This window comes from Amia ocellicauda, chromosome 20, assembly GCF_036373705.1.
Source record: "Amia ocellicauda isolate fAmiCal2 chromosome 20, fAmiCal2.hap1, whole genome shotgun sequence".
Taxonomy (NCBI): Eukaryota; Metazoa; Chordata; class Actinopteri; order Amiiformes; family Amiidae; genus Amia; species Amia ocellicauda.
In genome coordinates this window covers 17,787,503-17,808,344 of record NC_089869.1, presented here as the reverse complement: position 1 = coordinate 17,808,344, position 20,842 = coordinate 17,787,503, and the positions used below count along the sequence as shown (strand labels likewise).

General features: G+C 39.7%; 1 protein-coding gene across 4 annotated transcripts in view; it reads left to right on the top strand.

The window, feature by feature from the left end:
- Nucleotides 1-18,404, top strand: part of bicc1 (BicC family RNA binding protein 1) — a 66,920-nt gene extending 48,516 nt beyond the window's left edge. Inside the window, exons 5-22 of one of the 4 annotated variants that reach the window (XM_066692955.1) lie at nt 375-533; nt 1,596-1,649; nt 3,795-3,983; nt 4,649-4,900; nt 5,651-5,782; nt 6,890-7,064; nt 7,311-7,472; nt 7,620-7,807; nt 9,365-9,506; nt 9,825-9,981; nt 10,886-11,054; nt 11,628-11,667; nt 11,977-12,131; nt 12,382-12,538; nt 12,896-13,056; nt 13,394-13,493; nt 15,260-15,372; nt 15,893-18,404. In XM_066692955.1, coding sequence (XP_066549052.1) covers nt 375-533; nt 1,596-1,649; nt 3,795-3,983; nt 4,649-4,900; nt 5,651-5,782; nt 6,890-7,064; nt 7,311-7,472; nt 7,620-7,807; nt 9,365-9,506; nt 9,825-9,981; nt 10,886-11,054; nt 11,628-11,667; nt 11,977-12,131; nt 12,382-12,538; nt 12,896-13,056; nt 13,394-13,493; nt 15,260-15,372; nt 15,893-15,937 — 2,550 coding nt within the window. In that variant the 3' untranslated portion in view covers nt 15,938-18,404. Of the gene's footprint in view, nt 1-374; nt 534-1,595; nt 1,650-3,794; nt 3,984-4,648; nt 4,901-5,650; nt 5,783-6,889; nt 7,065-7,310; nt 7,473-7,619; nt 7,808-9,364; nt 9,507-9,824; nt 9,982-10,885; nt 11,055-11,627; nt 11,668-11,976; nt 12,132-12,378; nt 12,539-12,895; nt 13,057-13,393; nt 13,494-15,259; nt 15,373-15,892 lie in introns of all 4 variants that reach the window. The other 3 variants (XM_066692954.1, XM_066692957.1, XM_066692956.1) reach the window with 3 other exon arrangements.
- Nucleotides 18,405-20,842: the final 2,438 nt, after the last annotated feature.

The window sequence follows — 20,842 nt, the reverse complement described above, 5'->3', positions numbered from 1 at the left end:
ACAGGAGAATTGAGAGATTTATTTCTCATTTGTGTAGCTACTTCTAATTTTCAGTGACAGTTCAGTTTCAATTCCCGCTAGACAACCCAATGAAGTTGCATCACTGAAGCGTAAACTGAACGAATTTTTGAAGTCCCTTCAGATGCTAATGTTTCTCCTACATTTACTCAGAAGCCAAGCCTCAATATTTTTTCCAGATTTCTTCTGAAGCAGGCTTTTCCAAACATTTTGCATTTTTTAGAGGTGAACCAGCGAGTCCAGATGTTCAGGCTCTGTCATGCAACCTTTTTTTATTTTGCATTATTTAAATATAGCAGGACAAGTATTTGCCTTTTTTTTTGGACCAACATCTGTCTCATGTTTCCCTTGAATAGAGCAACCGGGTGACCCTGAAAATGGATGTGTCTCACACAGAGCATTCCCATGTGATTGGAAAAGGGGGCAACAACATCAAAAAGGTTATGGAGGACACTGGGTGCCACATACATTTCCCAGATTCAAACCGAAATAACCAGGCTGAAAAAAGCAACCAGGTTAGTGTCAAGTGTGTATATTTTACCATTTAGTTTTTTCAGTTCTATTTTGAACTTCTTGACACCTGTCCATTTCCAAATAAATGGTTAAAAAAGACAATTAATTTTTCAACTCATGAAAACCACACCTACTCTAATATGTTTAATGGAGGTGCTAAACTCAGGATACTGCACTAACAAATTCATAAGAGTAATTACATAGGCACTTATTATTTTATATTCACCGTCGTTTTAACATTTTACTGCAGACACACAAAGTGATTTGTCATTTTGAATACTTAAGAGCCCCCGCAGTTAAAAACACTACTAAGCTACCACTTCATGAAACTTGTAGTTGAAGGTCAATTTATTTATCTTTGGTTGAATAAAAAAATGAAAAGGGCATGCCGGTATGTATGCTAAGCTGTGGGAGAAGGAAACCTGTGTAATTGCTTTTGAGGTATTTCTCCTGACTTGATGAAGTGGTGAAAGTTTTTCTGGTGGTGTGAGGCTCTTAAGAATGCCAAGAGCAAAAGTCCCTCCCTTTGACTGGTCCCCCTTTGAATTCAACCTACTGCTGATATAGAAAGGGAGACTAGTGGTGCTGAAAGAAAATAGGACTGACTAAAAGCAGTATTTAGGAAATTCAGGTTATCAGGGGGGAAGCGGGGGGGAATGAAACAGAATGATCAAGTTCATAGTGCAAAAACATGTATAAAAGTAATAAAAGTAAAATTAAAATGCGTAGCTTGACGCTAAAGATATTTACCTGAGTTACTAAATCTTTTTTGTGTATTAATTGTACATACCCAAATGTTTCTTAGTTCTTCTTAGTTTTTAAACCAAAATAGAAAATGGCCCAAACATTCTGTATAACTTCCTTATTGGTGTCACCTAGTAGACAATCAAATGTAGAATGATTTTATTCAGCAGCCAAGAAATTTTAAAATCATAAATTCACGTAAGCAACGGTCATAAACTTAACGGTATCGAAACGAGGCTGTAAATTAGTATGGTACGGCTTTGTGGAGATCCATGGATGAAGGAGCTTCCTGCAGTTCACCACCGTCTCTCTCTCCTCAGGTGTCCATCGCAGGCCAGCCGGCTGGGGTGGAGGCGGCCAGGTCAAGAATCAGGGTAAGTCCCGGCTGCACCTCCGTAACAGACACCGATGCTTTGTGTTGGATGTATAAATATTAATATTAAAGTCCTGTATTGTATGAGTGTTGCTGGGTATGAAAACAATGCTTGTTGCGCTGCATTCAGGGCTTGTCACAAGGATCCTCAATCTCCATGGCAGCGCAAGCAGTAAACCTCCCCTGACATGTTTAATGTTCTTGATGAGATTGATGCAGGCCTGTAGTCTGACACCAGTCTGACAGATCTGTCTGAATCTATTTGAAGATTCCTGCTGCAGCGCCCCCTGCTGATCATTTGACAGGCTCACAACCCAACTGTCTATGAATATTTAGTCCCACAGTGTGTGAGCAGGCAAATGGAAAAAAACATTTTTGTGGTGGTCTGATTGAGATGCTTGGTTGTATTAATAAAAGTATGCCAATTGGATGTAAAATATACATGTATTCTAACAATAATTGTGTTTAATTAGATGGCAAATATGTATTTTAGCTAGACAACGTTTAAAGCAAAACTCTTCTTGAGGGTTTATGTGAGAGGGCAGCTTGAGAGTTGAATGTTAATCATACGATCCTCAACATATGGTGTGGATCAGTGAGGCAGTTTGAACAATGTAAGCTGGAGACTTGCGGTTTCCCCGTTTCTATGGGTGTTACTGTTCCACTTGTGTAATTTGGTACTGTCCAGACTCTGCTTATATTTCACCATCATCAAAATTCCTGACACGTGCTTCCTCTCGGAGGGGACCAAGAATAACAAGCTGAAGTGCTCGACATTTCTGAACACTTTCACAGGCAGCAGAATGCAATTAATTTTTTTTTTTTCTGCTCTAAAATATATAAAGCAGCAGATTATAGGTTCTCATCACAGAGACTTTGCCCTCTACTCACCATTGAATTCAACAGTATGTAACACATTGAGGCAATTTGCCATTCTCCCTTTATTGTGTGACCACTGCACGGAAGATACAGTTGCAAATCTAGTTCCAAGCATGGAACTTTTTCCATTCTCCTCTTTGACAAGGGAGTGGTTTTAAGGCTTTTTTAAATATTTTTTTTTACTGACCCCTAGTGGATGGAAATTAACAAAATGGTCTTGTCCTTTCAATGCAGTATTTCACATCATTAGATTACATTAGATATGTTATAAATACAGTTTTAAGTACAGTTTGTATATTGTATAATAGTATATACAGCACTACACTTACAAATTCAGTTGATTGTACAGTTTATTAAATGGCAGGACCGAAACGGGTACACGTGCAGTATAGAATAACGTGCCGTTTCACATGTAAAACATGTCATGTATATTTTACTCGTCTTGAGGTCATTAGCTTAAACATTCAGTTTGTAATCTTTCTCTTTTCATCTTTGGGTATGAACCACTGAAGCATTTTACAAGCCCAGCCAATATCTGTGGGAGTAATGGGAAGATGAACTGTGAACCATCACAAATATTGCGATTACCCCTTATGAGCTGTTTAGAGTAGACTTTGAAAAAACAAACAATCACTGATCTAATATATCAAAACAAAACATCACAAAATTAAAGACAAATACATGTGGGGCCTTTTTAGCATTTTAATGTACTGAAATTGTAGATGTCATTATTGTAGAACTCAATTACCATATTCAATGTGTTTGACATGCATACTTTAATAACCAGGGAATTAATGAATAAAACCAGTTGTCATGGTGCATAAGCCCAGCTATGTAACCTTAACCCAAGAGCCGCACTCACTGGTTGCTGAAGGCTATGCTCTCAGACCAAGTTTAAGAGCTGGATTCTCATTATCAGAACGGTCGCACATTTCATTATTTTAAACTTTTAAGTGTCTGTCTTTTTGTTTAGATTTTTACTTCCCTGGAAACAAAAGTCAGTCCATAACATATGGGATCCATCATAGTTTCATTTTTTTGGTTACAGTAATTTAAGCTGTTTACTTTTTTTCTGGCAGACCGGGATCACAAAAAATGTGTATGTGTATATATACAAGCAAACTATCTTATTTATGACATGAATAACAGTAAGCATTCACCAATTCAGTAATAAAAAATAGGATGATGTACATTTTCTTATTTACATTTTACTTCGTGATTATTTTTGCAATATTATAAGTGTCTTTATTTTCCCTCATATTTTTAGGAACTGCTTCCCTTGGTGCTGATGTTTGAACTACCAGCAATAATCCAGCTTAACCCCGACCCCAATTCCCCCACAGTGCAACACATATCTCAGACCTACAACATTTCAGTGTCTTTCAAGCAGCGATCAAGACTTTACGGGGCTACTGGTGTCGTGAGGGGGTCGCAAAACAACACCACTGCTGTCAAGGTAGGTGCATTCGTTTCCCTCTGATTCAGTTAGTATCGGTTGAAACCATTCAACTTCTAGAACTGGAACATTAGGTAAACGTTTTGTGTTAAATGTAGGAAAAGCATAACTCGGAGAAAAACATAGAACATCTTCTATGTTTAGTTTGGTTTTCAGCACTGCTGTATTTTGGGCTAAGTGACCTTAAGTATGCTAGCTCGGCTTGATAATCAGTGGGCAAGGAAAATGCTCTTCTACAGCTTTCAGTCTGCTGTTGATATTGCATCGAAGGCTTAGAGCAGTCAGTGGTTTAAAAGTATGTGCGGTATGTTGTGAGAACTGCGGTGGAGATCGGCTTGCCAAAACCAAATTCAATAGCTGTAAGAGTAGGAACGTGAGCGTAACCTATTTTTTCATTATCATAATTTTATGTTGAATGACTAAATGTAAACTAAAGGAACCACTAGAAAAAAGTTTGAGAAAAAATTAAATGTGTATATATGTGTGTGTGTGTGTGTGTGTATATGTGTGTATATATATATATATATATAGTAATACAAATCCACTGTAAACTACAGCCTGCAAAAAATAAAGATTCCCATGTTCAGTTGAGATCTGGTGAATCAGGATTGCATGCCTGATGTGTCATGAGTTTAAACGTCAGCTCTGCGGTGTCTGTGTTGTAGAGGGGCACTGCCCTCCTGCTGGAGCACCTAGCGGGCAGCTTGGCCAGCGCCATCTCCGTCACCACCCAGCTGGATATCGCCCCGCAGCACCATCTCTTCATGATGGGCCGCAATGGCAGCAACATCAAACACATCATGCAGAGGACTGGAGCCCAGATCCACTTCCCCGACCCCAACAACCCACAGAAGAAATCCACCGTCTACCTCCAGGGCACCATCGACTCGGTCTGCTTGGCGAGGCAGTATCTCATGGTAAACATAAACACGGAAACGGTCTCGGCAAATCAGAGTGGAGGCTGGGGGCATTCCAGCACCGGCCCCCGTGTGTCATCGTTTACGCTTAATCAAGTGATTCTACAGGAAAATCAAATGAATGTGTAAACAGAGGCTCTTTCTGCAGGGACACGCACGCCTAGAGTGCTTAACTCTCTCGCTGGATGAAAAGAAAGTGATTATTTTTCCTCTAACGGCCTCGGCACGTTTTCCTCAGTTAGACCATTCCTGAGAATCTGGACCATTCCCCACACTGTCGGCACAAACTTACAAACCCATTGGCTTAGGGATAAAAGAACAACAATCTTTTCACATATGGCAAATCTAAAAAGTGGTTATTTCAGAAATATCTGTGCATTCCAAATGTTCAAGTATAATTGCTCATCTCTTCAGCATGACAATCTGAACAAATCTAGATGATAATGCAGTGTTGAAAATTGTAATTTTATGGTAGTAAAGCAACAGTGTATTTAGCCGTGATAATACCACAGCTTCTTAAAGGAAAGATCAGTGGTGTTTGATAGTTGAGGACTGCCTCATTGGCAGATACTGCATGTGTTTTTCCCGCTTTCCACAGCTTGGAAGAAAGGCCCATCTGTTATTTTATGGTTCCTATTTATACAATACCTGCTTTGTTTCATATGATGAAAGGTCATGTTGTAACTTCGGTTTACTGCACGCAGAAGGGTTTGAGAGGATGTTCGGGTACCAGATGTTTCTGTGTTTCAGGGATGTCTTCCTCTTGTGCTGATGTTCGATATCAAAGAGGACATTGAAGTTGAGCCCCAGTGCATCACTTCACTGATGGAGCAGTTGGATGTCTTCATCAGCATAAAACCAAAGCCCAAGCAACCCAGCAAGGTAATCCCACACACTGACTGAGCAACTGATAAACCCAACTCTAAATGGAGATATTAACCATCCTTGAAAAACAAAAATTATAGTCATGCATATAGATTTCAAACAGCTCTATATGCCCAATTCAGATCAGCTAGTTCTCACATTTTTACTGGACCAAAAGAACTCCAAGACAATTGGGGGGTGAGTCAAATATTTGCATGTTCATTATGACTAATTTGCATAAGTTAACCTCTCTATAGATTTAAGAATTAAGTCTGTTTTACACAGTCATGATCTCAAAACTGCATGATTGTTGACCAGCTAAGTAAAGATTTTATTTTCATTGCTCACATTTTACATTAAGACTACATGGTTCTTCTCACCGTTTCCCAACATTTCAGAGAACCCAAATGTGTTACTGTGGCCTGCCTGTGAGCACTTGAACAGGGGGGGAAATATTTTCTGTTTTCATCAAGGGCCTGCTTCACAACTGTGAAAACAATTACTAATTCACAGATTTCCTCTGAAGTGGATAATTTGCCTGCATTTTAGTCAGAAGTGGTATTAATAGGACTTGATAGTTCAAAGTTTGGGATGGGATATTTTCACAGGATACAAGTGGCTGTTTAAAAATGGCAGACAACAAAGAGAGAACTCTTTGAATTAATGTGACACATTGTTTAGTACGATCCAATGATATTTACATGTTGGAAGAATGTATACAAACTTTGAATATACATTTTAATCTGGTGTTGTATCATGTTTCTCTGCAGAGGTATCCCATTCAGTTCTCAATTCCATTTTTAATTATAATGATACCATACCCTATAATGTTTTGAGAATAAATTAATTAATATTGCCATATATTAAGCTTATCTGTTTTGTGTTAAAAGCATCTTTGATCAGGGAGGTAGTGATATAACTCAAAATTGCCAACCTCACTGCATTTTCTACTTTGAGAAGTAGGGTATAATGCATCAATTTTCTCCTTTTCATCAATGCTGTGTAATGCTGCATTGTATAAGTCATTATGAACTCCTCGCATTACTGTGTACAGATGCAGTCATAACTGTGGTGGTTGTTTCGGATCAGGAGGGTTCAGCATAATTTGTACCCATTCTCTTTCAGTCAGTGATTGTGAAAAGTGTGGAAAGGAACGCCTTAAACATGTATGAAGCAAGGAAGTTTCTCCTGGGTCTTGAAAGCAGTGGCGTCACAATACCGACCAGCTCGGCTTCCACGGTCATCTGTTCTGTCGGACTGGACATCTTGGCTTCAGCCGGCCTGGGGCTCACAAGCCTGGGTAGGAAAATTGACTTTGCTTTGGACTGGGTCTCCAGTGTACTGTCCTGCAGTGAGTCTTGTTTTTCCCCTCTGCTTGCATATCCAGTCAAAGTACTCCCTTGAGATTGCTTTTCAGTACATTTAAATGTCACTTGCTTATTTATTGTCACGTGTTAAGCTTATAACAGGGATATTTACGTTTGCAGTAAAAAAAAAAAAAAAAAAAAAAAAAAAATCTCCTAAATATATATTTGTATTCTTCTAGGCCTCTTGGGGCCCACAGGACCCTCTGTTAACAGCTCTTCTGCTCCAAACTCGCTGCTGAATGCACTCAACAGCACAATCAGCCCCCTGCAGAACGCCAGCTCGGGCACACCGAGCCCCACGCTATGGTCCACATCGCTTGCCAGCCCGACGAGTACACCAGGTGAGATAGGGCGGTGCTTGGAGGTCATTTTTACAGTAAACTGTAAAATAGAAGTAGTGTAAATGGTTAAGCAAGCCTTTTTATGTTTTGTTTTGTAGATTGTAGAGTACTCACGAATTTGCCCGTCTTCCTTTTGCTTTGTTGCAGGATTCTCGTCACCTTTAATGATCCACCCAGCCACACAGGCCTCCCTCACGAGCATTTTGCTCTCCGGAGTCCAGGGTTATGCTCAGAACACCCCCTCTCCTCCCCCAGGACTGGCCCCCATCGACACTCAAGTAAATGGTGTGCCTGAGTGTGGCAAAACTCCCCCCTCCCTCAACGGCCACATCAAGGTACCAGCTTTGCTCCTCAGACTAGGCTTAGTGCTCTGCAATTGTGGATTTACCCCCCTGCTGACCATTTGAAGTCTGTGAGAAAACATTTCTGCATTTACAGAACCTCCAGTTCTAGGCTTCATTTACTTCAGCAGTACAAATCAATCTATCAATCAGAGCCCTTCAGGGGGGAGGTGCCTTGTCAGTCCTTAGTGGGAAGGTGTCTCATCTATAACTTGAAGACAAAGAGAATTTGTGATCAGCTTCTGATAATGAGATGCTGTGGATAATACTGAAAAGGGGAATGGGGATAAAATACACAGTCAAAAGTTTTAGAAGACCCCCATTTTTCCAGTGAATAACCTGAAATGGTACAAAGGTAAGTGGTAAACTACCAGAGGTTAAAAAATAAGTTTGGGTTACCAAAAACTGAAAAATAATGTACATTTCAAAGTTATATACTGTGTTACTACAGCCTCTTAAGCATGATTTGACAGTGTTACGTGCAGCTCCTGTGCATAGAAGTTACACTGTATTCCTACAAAGCACATGTTGTTTGTAAGATTATTCTCTTTGCTACCAGCGCTTTTCATTCTCAAACACATCCGATTTACAGTTTCCGTGTTGCCCGCCGTCATTCAGAGCTCAGGGGTAAACAAGCAGTCTGCTACGGGAGGCAGTCAGACAGTCACAGATCACTGTTTTGATTGGATTGCTTTGCAAATAGGCTCGTTTTGTTCAGAGCAACCTAATAATTAATCCAGTATATATTATTTGATGTTCTATTAAACGCAGAGACGTTCAGATCCAGTTATGTACATTGGTTGTGTATTAGTAGACTGTAAACAGTTTTCCATCTTGACATTTTGTGCTCTCTATGGGTGTGTGTTGCTTCTACCAAAACGTGGACGGTCTTGTTTTGATCAGTAGACTGTCTGATTCCAGAATATGTCATAATTGTCAATATTTTCAGAGATTTTTTTATTCCTACTCAGACCAAATACCCCCTCACCACCCCATTTCAGAATGCAGAGGGGAGGGCGTAAATACCGAGGGGGTATAAAAACCACATTTTTCACATCAGAGAATGCTTCACATCGTTTGGAAAGCTGAGAGTCTCAGGTTTTATGGGATACCAAACACTTGGCAAACACAACAGTGAATAGTACACATTAAAGAGAAGCACATGGATTTGGTGCCCAGAGGGGTTTGTCAGCTTAAGGGGTTACATTTTGTTAAACTAAATGATTCCATTCTTTATTTTGTATCTCCAATTGTTTATCTGTTCTATGCTTTAATTTCAGAGTACATTGAGACATTAAACTGCATAAATTTCAATAAAGACTGGAAAAATTGAGGGGTTGTGAAACTTTAGACCGGTAGTGTACTTTTATACACTCACTGGTGGAGTGGACACTTTTCCTTAATTAGGCTATCGACTTGGATCTGAAGCTGCTTTGGTAAACTGTCCTGACCTAAAGGAAAAACCTAACTGGGTGCTGACTCTTAAGAGCATTACTGAGCTCGGCACTCAGGCCGTACTAAAGTCCTTGTTTTTGTTTTTTTTGATGGCAGCATCCCAGCTCTGTGTACAGCAGGATATCCACATCCTCGCTGGCGGATAAAGTCCTGAGCCCAAACCACAACGATTCTTCTCAAGAGGGCGGGGGACACGGTTCCACAGAGCCACACTCCGGGAAACCGGACCCCGATGAAGGTAATGTGGCCCTCTTAGAGTCGGAAGCCATATCTTAACCTTGTGAAATGTAAACGTTACTACTGTAGCTGGTCTTCCTGTAATTATACACTCCCAAGTATCAAGTGTGTTTGATTTGATCTGGGTTTCATCAGGAAGCTAGCTCTCTTTTAGCAGGTTTCTTTGTCTTCTGACAATGATTTAATTGTGGATTTTCATAATGACGCTCATTAGGAATATAATTATGGTATGCTTACTGAGGTTTATGCTGGACCCGGTCTTCATCTCAGAGTGTTTATTATTGCTTCCGAGGGAAAATCAGCTGTGTGTGTGTTTCAGGTTCAAATGACGCGTTTGTGGAAGTCGGGATGCCAAGAAGCCCGTCCCATTCTGCTAATAGCAATGAACTGAAACAAATGCTGAGCTCTTCGAAGACCTCTACTGGCAAACGACAGGCAGTGGAGCTTCTGCAGGGGACCAAGAACTCCCACCTCCAGTAAGTACATTGACATCCGGGTGGAAAAAAAATACAGCAATTGACCTTTTAATGATTTTGTAAGTTCTTCTTATTATTGTTGGCTGCTTACTTTGTTAATCTCCAAAGATGCATTTTTATTTCCATTTAGTATAAACTTCTCTCTACATTCTTTGTAGGAATTTGAGTCCATTTAATAAAGCTTTTCTTATTGTTTTTTTCCAGTGCTGGATGGATACATGTTCCTCAATGTATCCTATATCTCAATTTATTGGGTACTTTAAGTCATGCAACTCAAGTGTTATTAGCCAAACTGTTAGTTTTGACAACAAGTAATAATAAATACCAAATTGTAGTGTTTTTATTACAAAATATAACTGCCCTGTAAAGCTAGTGTGTCAGTGTGTGTGCGCTATACATTTGCAAAGTGGAATTTGCTGACCAGTGTGCAATGAAGCCGTCAGAATGAATCACTGTCAGTCACCGTGCTGCTAGACTTGATAGGCGCTCGACTGCCGGGGGCGAGAGGCCTTTGCCTGCCTGTAATTGATTTTGAAAGTGAACTATACAGGTCAGCTCTTGTGGTGTAATTGCTCATTTCCAAAAAAGCCTGTCTCCCAATGTTGATATGAATCTTCTTAACTATGATATCTTAAATTTGAGTCAGTGGGACTTCGGGGCGTTTGCTAATGTTTGTTTGTGTGTGAGTCGTTGCGTTTTAGTGTCCCACCCTGGCGAGGGCTGTAAGATGCTGCCGTTACTGTACAGGGATCTTGCTAAGAGTCATGACATCTCTGTCAACACACGGGACAGGCGAAGGGGTTGAAATTTGTGCCTTTCAGGGGCATTAGGACGGAGCTCTTCTCTTCTCCTCTGAGGGGGGTGGTTGTGATGGTGTGTGCAGTAACGAGTGCTGTCGTTTCAGCACGTCCGAGTGCCTGCTCTCCGACTCTGAGTCGAGTGCGTCCGACAGCCCGCTGACCGATAAGAAGGCCCCGGGCAGTGAGCGCGCGGCTGAGAGAGCGGCCCAGCACAGCTCCGAGAGGATCCGCCTGGGGGCCCCGTCCTCCTTCCCGAACATGCAGGTACTCACTGTGAGCACCTCTCCTTACTCCTCCTTCCCCAACAAGATACAGTATTTCATTAAAAGACCAAAGTATTTTCTCTTGTATTCTGAAATGACACATAAATTAGCAATGTCTTACACTACTTATTATTTTATAGTTATGCATAGCACATTGAATTATTGATGGCTAAAGCTATATTAGTGTCCCATTTCTAATGTGATTGACAGTTTAAAAGATGATTATGGAGGGAATCTTTTGGAAATGAATCCGTTTTTCTTGATTTGTGATTTATAAGTTTAATATGAGGGTCTGTGTATTCAGGCGGTACGATGATGAGTCTTGATAAAGGGTCATGCTGGGTTATGATGTTAATATTTCTGCTATTTTTCAAATGAAATGACTTCATAACCAGTTCTGTTCATTAGAACTTTAATTATCTAGAGCTATAAAAATACATTTTCAATCAAATGAGGCTTCTTGTGTTACCGCTCTCCCAACATTAAACGTTTTTTACTTTCTTTCTAGGCAGGTCTTCAGCTCATACTGATGGAAAGGATATCTTGAATCTAAACATTTTCTCCTTTTGATTTTTCCCTTTAGGCATTTGACTATGAACAGAAGAAGCTTTTAGCAACCAAAGGTAGGCGGTGAGCTTGTGCATTGCGTCATTTATTTGGATCCCATAGATTACTCGAATCATCTTCCTCCTGCAAACTGTTACATTTGTACAGAACTTTCTTGGTCTCCGTGTATTTGCGTCAGACTTCATCTATTTTTGTACGTATAAATATTATAGAACATGAAACATAAACATGAAATAGTCATGAACTACCACACACAGCTGATTCTAATTAACAGGAGCTGCCAAGTGATATTTCTTCTGTAATTACCGCAATGAAGATGCGTGGCTTCCGTTCCCAGGATGATGGTTGTGCTTGTTGTTACTTAGCGATGCTGAAGAAGCCCGTGGTCACAGAGGTACGGACCCCCACCAACACGTGGAGTGGCCTGGGCTTCTCCAAGTCGATGCCTGCCGAGACCATCAAGGAGCTGCGCAGAGCTAACCATGTGGCCTACAAGCCCACCATGTCAACCACTTACGAGGTACGCCATGAACAGGAGTCCCCATAACCGATGAGTTAGCTGACTTGGTTTAGTCTTCCTCTGTTGCATGTAAATTCAGCTGAAGAATATTTCATGCTGTAAGATTAAGAAGACTGCAATCTCATCAAGACCACCCACCTACCCTTTCCTCTTCTGTTTTTGAGATAATATAATTTGAAACTTATTATCCATACATGGTTTTGTTTCCATAAAATATAAATATATCTTTCATATCTTTGTCATCCAGCAGGGCTCTCCTCTTTCCCTGTCACGCTCCAACAGCCGGGAGGGCGTGGGGAGTGGGAGCGACTCCGACAACTGGAGGGAGAGGAACGGCGGCGTACCGGTGGCTCACTCCGAGTACCCAGCCTCTGTGGGCAGCCCGAAGAGGAAGCAGAACAAATCAGGTGAGCATCATGTGGACTAGAAATGTATGTTTAAGACGAATATGTGCCGAGATGAACCGAGACGGCAGTGGCTTACGTGCACACACTGACTGGGGGCCTGGTTTGATTTCACTGTGTGCATGAGCACTGCGGTGGAAAGGAGCCAACACTAGTCAATTAGTGTAATTGCTATGTAGAGGCTTACTACCTCACAGTGGATCATTAATATTCAGCACAGATGGAACTGGAAGTAATCGGCACTAAAAGCCGGCGCTACAGTAAAAGTACCCCATAATGTAGGAGCCCGTCTGTCAGGATCGGCCTGATTTGTGCCACTGCATCTTTGTCATAAATGAAATGCTCTTCCTTGTCTTCCAGCTGAACACTATCTCAGCAGCAGTAACTATATGGACTGCATTTCATCAATGACGGGAAGCAACGGCTGCAACCTGAACAATTCCTTCAAGGGATCGGACCTTCCCGAGCTTTTTAGCAAACTGGGCCTGGGGAAGTACACCGACGTGTTTCAACAGCAAGAGGTTGGTATTGTTATGTAAGAATCGGAAGAATATCTAATGCACTGACATCAGTTTACTGTGTATTCACCTTACTCTTTCTGTGTCCAGCCTGAGCACAACATCAGTTCTTTAAAGAAGATTATATAAGTAGCAAAAATAAATTGGTAGCAGTAATTAATATTTCCAAAGGACTGGAACAAACATCTTTTTTATGTCATAGAGGGCAAATTCAGAGGTTTACACTTATGTAGTTATGGTAGTTTTCAAAAAAAAATCTTTGTGGTTTTCAATAAGCTCTCTCCGTTTGTGTTTGTGTTAAAGAATACGACCAAACTTCTGTATCTGATTATCTGTGTAGATTGACCTTCAGACATTCCTGACGCTGACGGATCAAGACTTGAAGGAACTTGGCATTACCACGTTTGGTGCTAGAAGGAAAATGCTGCTTGCAATCTCAGGTGTGTATGACAACAATACCTTTCTTATATTAAATCGTTATACAAGCTAAACCACTTGCTACCACATTCAAATCAGGCATTTGTACTTTTTTTCCTTTTTCCTACGGACAGATTTGCAATCCGGCCAGAAATGTTTAATTGGATCGTTGTGAACTGACGTATACCTACAGCTTTATTTAGCGTGGTACATAACAGCAGGTTGGCAGGCAGAGCTGGATTATTTATTTTGGATGGTCCTACATCTTTCATGAGACAGTTTATTCTTCAGCTGTTGCTACGGCCTCCAAGCAAATGTCTTAAAACACAAGGCACATATAAAACATCACACGAGCTATATTTAGAAAACATTCAGAAAACAGACAGAGGATGACTTGGCTGTTGTAAGGGATTGAGGTCACGACTCTAAACAGGCCAAGAAAGTCAGTGCTATTCTTCTGTAACATTGTAACTCGCCAGCTTAGCAACGTAGTGTTTTATTGGGTTAATTCACATGGGACATCTAACTTTAAAATTCGATCAATGTTTGACACCTATTGTTTTCAGACAATTAACAATAATTACAGGTGCTCATGGAAATGCCTGTGCTTCTGGTCGATTGATTTTAGGCCAAAACAAACTAGGTGGTCTTCAAATGTTTCACTGTTGGCACTTTCTGTCCTTGGTTGTTGGCCGATTCTAATTCCAGTCTGTCCAACTTTTTTTTTTTTCTCTCCACATTTGCACATTATCTACAGCAAGCTTTGGGAATCACAGGGTCTGTGCAATCCAGATTCACTTCAATTTGACATACTACATGTAACTAACTACCATTCCACATTGAAATGCTGCCACATCTGGTTCACATGCCATGCTGGCATAAACTGACTATAACTTGCTCTTCTATATCTTATGCAGCCAGTGGTAATGTTTCCTTTGGTATTGTATTGTATGTGTTTTACTATTTTTAGTTCAAATGACATTGAATAATCTTCCTCCTACATGTCAAGCATACTTACTTCTACCTACCACCACTAAGTACGATATACAAAAATGTAAACAGTTTTTCATTCGTTTAAAGCCAGTGCTTTAGGATACTTAGATTTTAGAGAGCGCTTGTAAATGATGTTAGTTTCGTTTTTGGTTTGTGCCTTGATTTTATTTTTAAAGCTAGAACAAACAGGATTAATTCTTAGTTATGAAACCCTTATCAAATCGCCAAATGTTTATGTAAGAACGAGATATGAAAATGTGAATCCCTCGCAGCCTGCAGAAATACAGAGGAGTTGTGGCCAGCCTTAATGATTACAGGAATGGCCGAGGGCTGGGGATTATTTCTCTGTGGTGTTCAGCTCTGTTGTGATCTGCTCTGATGGGATCTTGAGCTAATAAAACAGGACTATCCTTGGTTTTCTTCTTCGCTTTTAAGACCCGTCCAAAATCTCTGCCTAATTTAAATCTATTTTTTGTATCCTTGCCAAGAAAGAACGCAACCATAGCACAGCCCTTCTGAGAAGCAAAGCTTTTAAAAGTTGGATGGAATCTCATCTCATCTCATTTCATCTCATTTCATGTTATTGCCGGCGGGAAGCTCAGTTACGTTCCAACACTTGACAGCCTAATGGTACACACATTTTATGACTAATTCTCACATGGTGAAAAGCGTAACGTTCTTTTGATTCTCCAAGCCAACCACACCTGATTTGAAGTAGGTGTGTTCAGGGGAAGGAGCTAAATGAATCTGCTGATTTGTGTGGACTTAAATCAAGTCTTTCTCTCCATATCTTCAGAATTAAACAAAAACCGAAGGAAACTCTTCGAGCCCCCGAATATCCGCTCCTCGTTCCTGGACGGCGGGGCCAGCGGGCGTTTACCACGTCAGTTTCACTCGGACATTGCCAGTGTGAGTGGTCGCTGGTAGTCCCCCTCACTCTCGCATAGCCAGGATGGATCGTATGGAAATGACGTCAACTCAAGTGCATCTTAACCCTGTGGACAGCGTCTACTGCACAGAGCCATTAGCACTCAAGAGTTTGGATGTTAGGGACCAAAGTCTGCCTAATGTTTAAGTGCTTGTGCCAAAAAAAAAAAGATAAAAGAAAAAAAAGGAAATGTATAAGGAGGAGAAAGCACTCTTCTGTCTGCAACTTGTAAACACCAGACATGGTGCTGCAGAAGGCCCTGTGTATTGAGATGATTTTAGTTGGTATGAAGTAACAATATAATAAATGCACTGTCATATATTTGAAGGAGTAGGCAGAATGCTTCGTAAAATCATCTTATGGTATTATTTATGTGCGTTCCTAGTCTATTGTTAGGTAAAGTTATAACAACCCTCTGCACTTTAAGAATATTAGATATGTTGCCTGTGGACATATTTCTCTAATCTCCATTTTGTTTTTGTTTTCTTGTTTTTTTTTTAGCACTTACAAGACATGGGTACATGGCCAAATGTAAGCACATTCTGAAGTTATTTTTGATATGTATTTGCAGGAAATGAATGTCATTATGGCAGTTTCATCGTTATCAAATGAAAGAGCTCTCAACGGATGATATTTTGCCGTGTTTATTTTTGGAACCTTCGACTGGGTCCCGTTCTTTGACAGTTTCAAGAATACTGCAAAATATTTTGAATTACGTTTTATTATTTTTTATTAATCAGTTTTTATTTCAACATTAGTTTTAAAAGTATAATTTGTTTAAATGTAAACCTTTTGTTATGTTTAATCTTGGTTGCTTTTTCTTTTAATGAAAATCTGTTTGCAATTCATGAGTGTTTCCCTCATTTTATCAAATATGTAATCCTAGTGGAAATCTACAGAGGGGGGTACCCGAGTGTCTGCTAAGGCAGGGGGTTACCCTCGGTCTCTGGCCGCTCACTCTGCTCATTGCTGCGCCAGTAACACGATGTGCCTTTTGTACCATATCTCAACTTAACATGACATCTGAGGGTTTCCTGATCTGAGCAATCCCCAGAATCTCATTTCTGCATTTCGAGTTTGTTACTTATCAGGACTGGAATTCTGTGCACTATAGAGGGGCAAGATTTCTTCTTAGACTTCTCACTTTTTCATTTCATGGAGATGTAAACATTTTTTGTGGCTGTTTTTTTATTATTTCATGATTTGGGGGGTTGTATGTGTGTGTGGGGGTGGGGTTTACTGGCACATTGTCAGCCAGAGTTTGCAGACGTAGTCCTTCTGCCTCACTTTTCTCTAGTGGAAAGCACCGGAAACACGGTGAGTATACAAGGCAGCAGAGTGGGTGCTAAAGCTCGGTTTAAAACATTGCATAATACGCCTTTTAATGAAAAATCTAAGTCCGTTCATTTTTGGGCAGCGTAACCAAGTGGGCACTATGTGACTATATTAAGATAAGTCATTCTTGACTCACCGTTTATACATCAGCATCAAACAACGAATTGTGTAGCTGCAGGCTTTCATTATTGTGTTTTCATCAGATGTATTAGTATAAAGAAAATGTCTGATTGGAAAGAAATGGATTAAAGGATCATTTAAGCAGGATGTTATTCTTAAACTGTGAATTATTTTTTCATGATATGGAAATGTTTTGCCAGTTTTACACTTCAACGGTTTCTGAAGGGATGTTTTGCTGTTAACGTTTATCATCAAGTGCCTCCTAGTTCCTCACGAAAACCTCCAAGTAACCTTTTGGGTTCCTTCACAAATGAAGGAATATGAAGTATTTGTACTGTTTCATAAGGTACAGACATTGAAATTGGATGTAAACCACTGAAGAAATCTTTGTAACTAGCTTTTGTAGTATCAAGAAATATGTTTAGTATATTCATGCTTTGATGTTATACAAATGTTGAGTAAGTCCTATTGTGTAAGAAATAGGTACACCTGTACAGGAAGGAATTGCACAAAAGGATTCAAATCTATGTATTTTATTACATTTAGCTACATTTTTTTTTTCAAGTTACAGTAGGACATGCATTGATGTTCTTCAGTAGATTGTACAGTTTTTCACACACGAGGAATACAATTGTGGTACTGCAGTCCATCTATGTGTTATATTTGAATTAATTGGAACTGAAATGCAATCAAAAAATAACATGTAATTGTAAAATCCCTCAATCATTCACTTGGGGATCAAAGTTATAGTCTAGAGCTGAAGATCACATTAGAAACGCAAATTGGTTTTGCTTTAACTTGCACTTTCTTACAAATACCTATTATGTGGGAAGTTGAGAGGTTGACTGAAGTGTTCATCTAAAGCCATTCGTTTGCAATTCCTAAATATTTCTTGCTTAAATGAATAAAACCAAACATGTTCATGAGTTTGAAGTTCATGTGTTTCTAAAAAATAAAAAATAGTCTGCTTTGGGGTAATTCATTCCTCAAGGTTTGCTTTTATGAATACTGGGTTTGCGAGATCCTGAATTATGCATTTTTTCAGCAACATTTTGGAAAATGTTATTTTTTTTTATTAGACTGACAATTCTCTTCTTGTTGTAGTAGAACGTTTCCCTTTCCCTAAAGGGGGGGATATTGGAACTTATTTTTGTCTGGAATGACCTTTTGACCTGGATAAGCAATATTGTAAAAATGCACCAAAGTTAAATATCTCCCATAAATAGAGAGAAAAGATTCAGACACACAGGGCTGCACAAAAGGAAACACTGGAAATTACACAATTTATGTTAGAAAAAGGGAAATTGGCAATATCATTGTTCATTATTGCCTTAAATGCACATCATGCACAGTTCATTTGAATCGGTAGCAAAAAAAAAAAGTGCCTTTTGAATATCCTTTTTTATCTGTAAATATATCAGATAAAATTGTATTTTTGTGGCGTTGGTGTTCTTTAACGGCAGAAATGATTGTTGTGAAATGAACAGTCTGTAAAAGCATATACCTTTCAATACTAATTACCAGCTTTATTGCAAAATAATAAATGCATACAAATCTCTCCCTTGCCCCATGTGTATCATGTACTCTGCAGGTGTGATGTGTAAACGGTTATTCTGAAAGAATTGTTCATGCAATACATGTCTCCAGTGGCAGTTTGTTTCTTCTGTTTGCCAAAACCTCATGTCCTTTCATTCCTCAATTTGTTCCTTACTTTACAGGTTTCGGTGTTTTGACCAGACACAGACTGAGAGAAATTCACGCACACACGCACACGCACACACGAGTGAAGATTCAGGAATCCAGCCTGCTAGTATTCTGTTCAAGTAGTAATAACGTGTCAGTGGACACTGATTCTTGTACTAGAGGATAGCTCAAAATAACTCAAAGGCATGGAGTCCACAGATGGATGACACATGAACATGGCAGGGTTTAGCAAGGTTCAAATTCAGATTTTTCCAGTGCACTGAAGAACTTAATCTTTAATCAGAGTATTTGGAGGCCAATACACCAATTACACACACACGCACGCATGAAGTTTGGATGTTTAAAAAATAAACGGTGAGCAAATGGAAAGATATGGATTTGGAATTAACCTTAAATTAGGCTTAACAAAATCCAAAGCCTTTATTCACTGGTTTCCTCCTAGAAACTGGGTTCTGTCATCCATTATTTATAGCAAAAATTGTAACCTTAATACACAATCGCAACGCCTCTATTGTTGCTGGGGTCCTATAGAGGGGAGATGCAAAGAAAAGTAAGCGGGTTGCTAGAGTTTATTATTCAGACCCCTGAATTAATTCCAATCCTGTCCTCAGCATGCAGAGCCTCATTTTGTGTGTTTTTAGCTGGGATTGTTCTCGCAAATTGAATAAAATAGGCACTGAAATCCCTTCTGTCCAAGATGCATTCCTCGCTGTCCACAGGGACTGGAGAAGGATGTAGGCTGGAGTTGTGCAAGGGAGTGTGTGTGTGTGTGTATGTGTATGTGTATGTGTAGGGGGGACCGAGAGGGGTGGGAGGGCAGATGTGGCTTACAACACGGTGAGATGAATGATGGGTGGTTGAAGGAAATATGTACTGCATGGTACATTTATAGCAGTGCTTATCTTTCCCTCAACTTCTCTCTTGAATCTAGAGATAAAGCCTCTGCGTTATCTTAAATCCAACTTGTATTTCTATGTTGTCAAATTGATTAACCTTCTGGGAAGAGATGGTAATACTGTGGAGTAGTGGTTAGGGCTCTGTACTAGAAGGTTGTGGGTTCAAATCCCGGGTGGGGCAGTGCTGTTGTACCCTTGAGCAAGGTACTTCACTTAGACTGCTCCAGTAAAATGCCCAGCTGTATAAATGGGTACAAATGTAAGTTGCTCTGGATAAGAGTGTCAGCTAAATGACAAGAATAATAATACTATTGTAAGTTTAGTTAGTCTGCTATTCTGGTAGAAGAACCTTGTACTGATTTTATTATTTTTATATATAAATAAATAAATAAATCTCCCAAACTGTCCTTTTTCATTTGACGGAAAGACAATTAAGATTCCTCTGAAATAAAACTCATTCATGGTGGCTATACTTTTTATTACTGTAATTATGTAAAGCCTGAAACACACTCCACATTAATGGAGGCAGTTGCTGGCATTTGAGAAGGACCTCATATTATCCACGATGTAAGCCCTTCACTTTAAATGTCAGCTTGGTGCCAAAGCCAACATGCCCATTAATCCAGAGCCGCTGGATTTCTATAATCCGCAGCAAGGAATCTGCTGGGACGTAGTTGTTGGCAAATGCAAACTCATTGTTGCCATATTTAAAAGAAAAACCCTTTAAAAATTCTCCTCGGCTCCTTCTTTAACAGTATCGGCATTTCCTGCCGGACGCGTTGCCCCGCAGCAGTGATGCACGCAGTACCCTTTCACAAGCATTGCAGCAACTTGTTCAAAAGGAAAAACAAAAACATGATTGCACACCTTATTTGGTGAATTACATACATTCTTTTGAAGTATTATATCACCTCTAACCATAAATAATTTACCCTGAGTGGTTTGGCTCCTACAACCAGAAAGCAATTTAAAATTTAGCAAAATACAATGTGTTGCTGCTGTTGTCTCCAGCCTTTTGTCATTACACTGTGGAAAACTGCTGATTGGTGTCAAATTATGAATAGTTAGAATAATTACACTTTCATTTAATTTCCTAAATAGGTTTATATATTTTAATGTTATCATGTGATCTCCATTGCTTATTAAATGTCTGTTTTCGAACAAAAAAACCTGACTAACATATAATGCCTGTTAGTGTTTGTATAGCTAAATGGTCCCTGGAGTTGTGCAGGGGAAGTTAAATTATAATCACCAGCTATGAGCTTTCCATAATTAAGGCAAGTTGTATTGTAAATTGCACTAAAGCAGCCATTTCCTGTTTATACCCTTCATTGTTTTCTGTGAGGGTTTTTGCTGACTTTTAGAGAAAAACAAAAAATGCTGTGGTTTAGTTTGT